This window comes from Olea europaea, unplaced genomic scaffold (assembly GCF_002742605.1).
Source record: "Olea europaea var. sylvestris unplaced genomic scaffold, O_europaea_v1 scaffold3626, whole genome shotgun sequence".
Classification (NCBI taxonomy): Eukaryota; Viridiplantae; Streptophyta; class Magnoliopsida; order Lamiales; family Oleaceae; genus Olea; species Olea europaea.
The window spans coordinates 18,026-25,501 of record NW_019255495.1 but is presented as its reverse complement, the minus strand read 5'-3'; the positions used below and the strand labels follow the sequence as shown (position 1 = coordinate 25,501).

Below are 7,476 nucleotides of genomic sequence, written 5' to 3'. Positions count from 1 at the left end.
CATTTTTGAGGATCATAGCATTCTGGGTTACACTTGGATTTGTCTTTTATTTATTTATTTATTATTATTAATAAATTATTATTTATTTTTTTTTAATTTGTTGTGTAGCTCGTGTTTAATGGCTTTTCAAGATTCAAGCTTGATAGAACCCTTTTATTGTAGGCTAAAATTTATCATATATGATGAACTAAACTTGTACTCTACTCAATTTAGAAATTAAAGACTATTTAAAATACTATTCCAACTAAATATAGAGGTGGTTATATGAATATTTTTGCTACTATGATCCGTTCATTACTAGATCTACAAGAAAATAATATAAAGCAATTAGATTCTTAACAGTATATCGTATTACTATTCATCTACTGCTCTCTCTTTTCGAACCTATTCTAAACCATCCAGTAGATCCTTCAAGAAGTGATAAGCACGCATCTCACACATGTAAAACCGAGTGTCTACACGTATTGGAGATCAACCTAGGAATAAGAAACACTGCCTATTGCATATATAAAGACTATACAAAGTACAGTCACACCAAGATTAATCACTTGAATACTTGATCATAATAAATTAAAAGTTAACTACATGTATATTTTTCACTATTTAATGTATTCGGAGACTAATATAAAACAATTACCAATCCTAGTCTACATCTTTTCTTAGTGAGTAGAATCTTCAAGAGGCAAGGATAATTCCATTTGTACCGAATTGGGGATACCGAAAGTTTTCCTTCCTCTCACAATGGACGCAGGTCCGCGTGAATATAAAAATTTCCAAATATGGTCCCCCGCCTTCTATTATGAGTAGTAGGTCAAGGATTAGCTAAAAAAATTATGTACATGTAACATTTTCCAAGAGATAAACTCCGTGACAATGCATATAGGAAATCGATTTTTTCCCCTTTGGCTTTTCCAGATTCACCCTTCCACCAAACTTGACAAACAGTTGAAGGTGAAAACAGAAAAAATGAAATAGTGATCCAACTTTTAGGTGAGGTAAGAGGGTAGAAAAGTACAATAATGGAGTAGAGTATTATTATGCTACCTTTGTCTTTATGTCATCTAATTACTCATTTAGTGGAGAGACAGAAATTCTTGTCGGCAAAGATGAATGGGTATTTGTCAAAATTCAAAAGGGTTATAGCAATACTGACTGCTCACCAACTTCTATTTAATTAATCATTTTTTCCTGTATTTATACTTTTTTTCATTGATTCCACTTAAGATAAAGCAAGTATAATGATTAATGTAGGATGCCAATTTCTCTTTTTCTGCAAGAATATTTCTCTATTACAATGCTACAGACATTTTTGTTAAGGTTAAATTCACAGTTGACAATGTTTGTTTGCTAAAATTTACCCTTTTTCCCTTACTTTCTTGTGAACCATAGTCAATTGTAGGTGTAATAACTAGGATTAATTGTTGCAATGTAGGTATAATATGCACATTTGATTTTAATTTATCGAGAATAAAAATGTAAAAATGAACTACAATAGTGTACAAAAGAGACAAGAGGCTGCATGATTTTTATTTTTTTATTTTTGGTTGGGGGAGTGGTGTGGGGTAGTCTGCTACTGTTCAATATTGTATCAATCTCTTGGCTGTGAACCACTCAAAACTTTTGTTGCCAAAAGTTCTCTTTCTTTATGTTTTCTGTACCAAATCCCTTTGTTTTATTTGTTTGCATTATTGGTCTAATAGAAAGTTTAAATAATTAGGATATTTTATATTGCAAAACAAGTAGTAATTTTTTCCTTTGTAATTAATTATTCAAAAAAATAGTAAAATCGAATAGGGTGTCTGCATCAGTAATGGTCCATAGAATAGAATCTTTTTCATTACAATGTTCATTTCTATGTAGTATTAGTTCATTGTAAATAGACGAGGTAATAAGTGTAATATTATGATTCTTGGGAATCGAAAGGATCGTTTATAAGAATTGTAAAAATGGAACCATTCTTTCTATAGAGGAAAAAAAGTATTGGATTGAAGTGATTGTCTCTTGTTTCGTTGGATTCGGTTCTTTTTTGCTTCAAAAATTAATTGTAAATGTGTAGTTGTTGCCTAAATTTTTGTTTCACTTCAGCTCCTTTTTTGTTTTAGATGGAAAAGTTAAAATATTATTCTTAAAGCATGTAAATTCAATAAATTATAATTTAACTAAGAGACAATAAACAATATAAATTTGGGATCAAATTAAAATTTAGTGAATTAACTAGAATCAAACCTTGCAAGACGGCCATTCATTTGAGCACACCAATTTTAAAGTCCAAATATTTATTTGACCTCTTTAGACCAATTAAATTACTCGTTTGAGTATAATGAATTCTAATATCATTAAGATTTTGAGTCCTATTTTACAAGGTCAATATGGTTTGAAGGAATAGTTCAAATCATAATCCCTTATATATTGATTAATTATTTTTATTTAATTGACTTGGAATTTATTCCTTAACGGAAGAAAACCAATTTTAACTAGTTCAATTTTAGAGGTTTCAAATAAATTTGCAACCAGCACAATGGGGTGGTTTGCCTTTTTATTTATTTTTTAGTACTTTTTTCTTTTCTTGTTCTTGTTCTTTTTCTTTTTTTTTTTTTGAGGACATGGAGATTGAGCGATCGCATTATAGAAATGGCTAAATTTTCTGCTTTCGACCTATCCTGGATGGTAAACCAACATAAATGGACAACATGGTCTCAACTCTGAATCTTTTAATTTTATTATGTTTTCAATTTAAATTGTATTTAAATGAACGCGATAAATGAGATATTCTTATTTCTGTATCATCCTCTCTTGACCTCAACCCACTCGACCTTGTCTCGTTGCAATTCCTATCAAAATAGTCCTCATAAAGAATGCACAATGCATGTGCCTTTACATGCATTTTTAATAATTAGCTATTTTCATTTTTCATTCAAGTCTGGACTTATGTGCCTATTAAAAAAGGTAGAGGTCTTAAGTGCCTCAAAACATTGAATAAGGACCCAAGTAATGTATTTCTTAAAGATTAAGGATGGAAGCTGTAATTTTCCCAATAAACAATGAGCAAATTAAAAGTATAAAATGTTCGTTCAGATACGAAATTTGTTGTTCTCATATTTATGAATGGTGAGTCAATTAATGTCCACCCACCTATGCATATTGTTGTTTATTTAACGGAGACTTAGCTTTCACGAATAACGAATCGTATCATACTTTAAACTAATTTTCAATCTTATTGACCATAATTAGTCATTAATGTTTTTTATTTGCCAATTAATTGCTTATAAAATATAATTATCACACGTTCTAGATCATAACAATGTTTATAATTACATATTTTGTGTGTAGAGGGCTATGATTTGTTTAATGAGGTAGGTTTGTTTTTGCTTACTTTTGGTAACAAACCTATTTATATATAGTCCAAATATTCTTAGAAAGTAACGTACACAATATTTTTATTTTTACATCATACTCCTATCCTAATGTCTACTATTTGATAAATATACTACAAAATTGGGCATATGATTATCGACGCACTCGATTAGTTTGTTGTGCAAGTTAAGTATATAAATCTATTAAAAGATTAATAAACCTACTTTTCTAAACCCTAATACCTTGGAATTTACCAATCTTAGATACGTATATGTGTGGATTGATTCACGCGCTTGACTATAGACCAAGATTTGCCCGTGCATGAGTCGGATTGTACTTTCACATGTCGAGGCATCCAACAAATTTTTGACACCCTCGCACTGAATAAATTTAACATACCAAATATGTTGTAAATATATCAAATTGGCCTGAAGCAGGTTGAGCTTTGCATAGTTAGCGACCTCAGTTGTGTATGCAGAACCATTGAGTCTACAAGAAGGCTTAGCTCTGACTTGAAATAATGGCATCTCCCTTCAGGAAGTAAAGAGCAACTCCTTCGGCCTAGTTTAAAATATTTCTTCAAATTTGCATGTCTCCCAATGAAGTTATTTTGCTAGACATAGCAAATTTGTTACATGAAAGTGAAATGAGAGTAATGGCTATTGTCGTTTTTATTTTAGAGTTGGTAATACAGTAATAGAATGCAGAGTTATGCTATTTATAATCGTTCATTACTATAGTTGCCCTACGTAGCAAACATGTGGCAGTTAGTAATTTAGTCTTTCACTGTCGTAGTTATCCTATGTGGCTGACATACACGTGACGGTTAGTAATTTGATATATTAATATGATAGTTTTTAATTACCTTATATAACAAATCATTAATCACCACGTGTATGTCACATAGAATGACTGCAGCAGTAAACGACTGCAAATAGTATTATTGTTAATACAATAATGTGATAATTTTTTATTGTCTTATACATCAAATCATTAACAGCTACATGTATGTCACGTAGGACGACTGCAATAGTGAGCGACTGCAAATAACATCATTCTAAAATAGATCACGAGCTCGCTGCTTTCACTTCTTTAGTTCATGATACGAGAATTCGGCTATCTGCGGCGATCCATTTTAACGAACCAAGTTTAAGCCACGAGTTATTGAGTTAGGTTTCCTATATCGGCCCAAATATTCTCTTACAGAAATATGAAGCCCCACTGGGCTCGGATCCGATTAGGCCCAATGATATGGATCCACCAAACCCATTACAAGTCAATTAATAAAAGTCAACAAAACTAACGAATTAAAAACATCCCACGTGTCTCATTCCAGAGCCACACCCATTCACGGTTTCATTTTCCCTCCATTTCCTCTAAACCCCAGAAACACTGCTCAAACCTTGAACCTTCCCATTAACCTCTACATCTCCGGCTCACAATAGCAAAACAAACCCATGTCATCAGCCATCCCCTCCGTTCACCCTGGTCGGGTTCGGGTCCTGAAGCAAGCACTAGGGCCGTCAGATCAGAAGCTTGTAGGGCCTGTGGTGTACTGGATGTTCAGGGATCAACGGCTTAGGGACAACTGGGCTTTGATCCACGCCGTCGATCAGGCTAATAAATCGAATGTACCTGTGGCTATAGCTTTCAACTTGTTCGATCAGTTTAAGGGTGCAAAAGCCAGGCAATTCGGATTCATGCTTAGAGGTTTACAGAAATTGTACTTTGATCTTCAAGAACGCCTAAGCATTCCATTTTTCTTGTTTCAGGTAAGACCCTTATGCACATTTATTATGTTTTTGCTAATTTTCCTTTTTTTAGCATTTTTTTATATTGGTTTACAATTTACGTAATATTGGGATTCTGTTATGGGATTGAGTAGAGGGTTAAAGATAGGTTGTTGTCCAACGATTACTCTTTTGATTTAATCGAATAGGGAGAAGCTGTGGACACAATTCCGAATTTTCTTAGAGAATGTGAGGCTTCACTTTTGGTGACGGATTTTTCACCACTGCGCGAGGTTCGTCAATGGAAAGACGAGCTCTGCAAGAGGGTTAGTGAATCAGTGTCGATTCATGAAGTGGATGCCCACAACATAGTGCCTGTTTGGCTGGCATCAGATAAGTTAGAATACAGTGCTAGGACTATAAGAGGCAAGATAAACAAACAGCTTCCTGAGTACTTAATCGACTTTCCTAAACTCGACCCTCCTAAGAAGGAATGGGTTTCCTCAAGTGGTTCTGTAGATTGGGGAGACCTTATTGCAGATGTTTTAAGGTTAGCTGGCTACTCACTCTTGTCTATGATTTCTTGCGAAATTTTAAGGTTATGTGTTGCTTACATATGACTACATGACCAGGAAAGGAGCAGAAGTTCCTGAACTTGAATGGTGTGAACCAGGCGAACAAGCTGCAATGGAAGTATTAATGGGGGATAAAAAGGGGTTCTTGACTACCCGATTGAAGAATTATTCCTTAGACCGGAATAACCCAATGAAACCCAAAGCGCTTTCTGGCCTCTCACCATATTTGCATTTCGGGCAAATATCAGCACAACGTTGTGCCTTAGAGGCACGTAAAGTTCGCAAACTTTATCCTCAGGTTGGTGGCTATAGTATTAATGTGTTCCTGATAATGGAATGATGTATCTGTCTCCTACTGTATATGCATGAATGATACATTTGACAGTAGTTTACATCTGATTACTATTGTGAAGGCAGTTGATGTGTTTCTAGAGGAATTGATAGTGCGGAGAGAACTCGCTGATAACTTCTGCTTCTACCAGCCACACTATGATTCGTTGCAGGGCGTTTGGGAGTGGGCTCGTAAAACATTGACCGACCATGCCTCTGATAAACGTGAACATGTATATACGTGAGTGTATAAATTTTAGTGCATTTGATTTACTAACAGAACAAAATGTATTTCATGAAATGTGATGTTTGTAGGAGGGAGCAATTGGAGAAGGCACAAACTGTTGATCCTGTAAGCTCTAGTTCACCATTTTGAATAGGTATAGTGCATTTTCATGTACTTTATCTCTTTCATCTTGTGCTTATACTTTTGTTTTCTTTTCAGCTTTGGAATGCCTCTCAGTTGGAAATGGTACACTACGGCAAGATGCATGGTTTTATGAGGCAAGTAACTTCTAACCGGTCTTGTTCTCACCGTTACGAGTTTTGATTGAACCTCAAAATCAAAATACAGGATGTATTGGGCAAAAAAGATACTTGAATGGACCAGTGGACCAGAAGAAGCCATTGCAACTTCAATCTATTTAAATGATAAGGTAATAAGACTTGATTCGGATGTGTTGATGTTATTTATATTCCGTGTCAATCTGATCCAATCCAATGGTCACTTTTGCTTTGCAGTATCAAATAGACGGCAGGGATCCAAATGGTTATGTTGGGTGCATGTGGTCAATATGTGGAGTGCACGACCAGGGGTGGAGAGAGCGACCAGTTTTTGGGAAAATAAGATATATGAACTTCGCTGGGTGCAAGAGAAAATTTGATGTTGATGGCTACATTGCGTATGTTAAGAGAGTAGTTGGCGAATGCAAGAAGAGGAAAGCACAAGCCTTGATTGACGATACTAAAGCCAAACTACTTCATAGTTAATTGTTGCCTTGCCTCAGTTCTGCTCATTTTGGTGTTAATCCCGAGTTCAATCAATGTACTAAATATGTTGATGTCAAAATTGGATCGACACGTTTTGTCATATTTCTCTTATTCAGTCATATTTACTCTTGAAACATTTCATAAAGATTGTCAATTGGTAAGATTTTTTTTTTTTAAAATGGTAAATTCCATATGCGTAAACTAGAGTGAAATGAACAAGGGAGGGGAAAATTGAAGACTGAAATCGAGAAATGGAGAAACGAAGACTTGAGAGAAAAATAAACGAATGATAATGCCGTTAAACAGGTCTCTGGTAGCTGAAATTTTCTGCAAGCGAGCCTTTGCAACGGCTGAAAGGATATATTACACACAGTGGATTGCTAAGATGGGCTCAACAAATCAATTATAAAATAAAGCCATCAAGAAGTTTTGCCTTGGCAAGAGTAAAATGAAATCAGAATGTGTAGCAAAGAAAGAAGTGGAACTGTATTGTTACA

The 7,476-nt window shown here is 34.5% G+C and overlaps 2 protein-coding genes across 3 annotated transcripts in view; both read left to right on the top strand.

Moving 5' to 3' along the window:
• The window catches only part of LOC111386564, an 8,516-nt gene extending 3,878 nt beyond the window's left edge, over positions 1–4,638 (top strand). Inside the window, exons 2-3 of the mRNA XM_023011029.1 lie at positions 3,331–3,353; positions 4,561–4,638. Of these exons, the coding sequence (XP_022866797.1) occupies positions 3,331–3,353; positions 4,561–4,638 (101 nt within the window). The remainder of the gene's footprint in view (positions 1–3,330; positions 3,354–4,560) is intronic.
• Positions 4,639–4,688: 50 nt separating this feature from the next.
• On the top strand, positions 4,689–7,140 carry LOC111386562 (deoxyribodipyrimidine photo-lyase). 2 transcript variants are annotated; one of them, XM_023011027.1, is made up of 8 exons: positions 4,689–5,126; positions 5,294–5,634; positions 5,717–5,957; positions 6,073–6,230; positions 6,305–6,341; positions 6,435–6,493; positions 6,583–6,645; positions 6,731–6,867. In XM_023011027.1, the coding sequence occupies exons 1-7, from the start codon at positions 4,812–4,814 to the stop codon at positions 6,635–6,637; spliced, it is 1,206 nt and encodes a 401-aa protein (XP_022866795.1). In that variant the 5' UTR covers positions 4,689–4,811; the 3' UTR covers positions 6,638–6,645; positions 6,731–6,867. The 2 variants fall into 2 exon arrangements, with proteins under 2 accessions (XP_022866795.1, XP_022866793.1); XM_023011025.1 differs by having other exon boundaries at positions 4,690–5,126; positions 6,564–6,645; positions 6,731–7,140.
• The last annotated feature ends 336 nt before the right edge of the window (positions 7,141–7,476 follow it).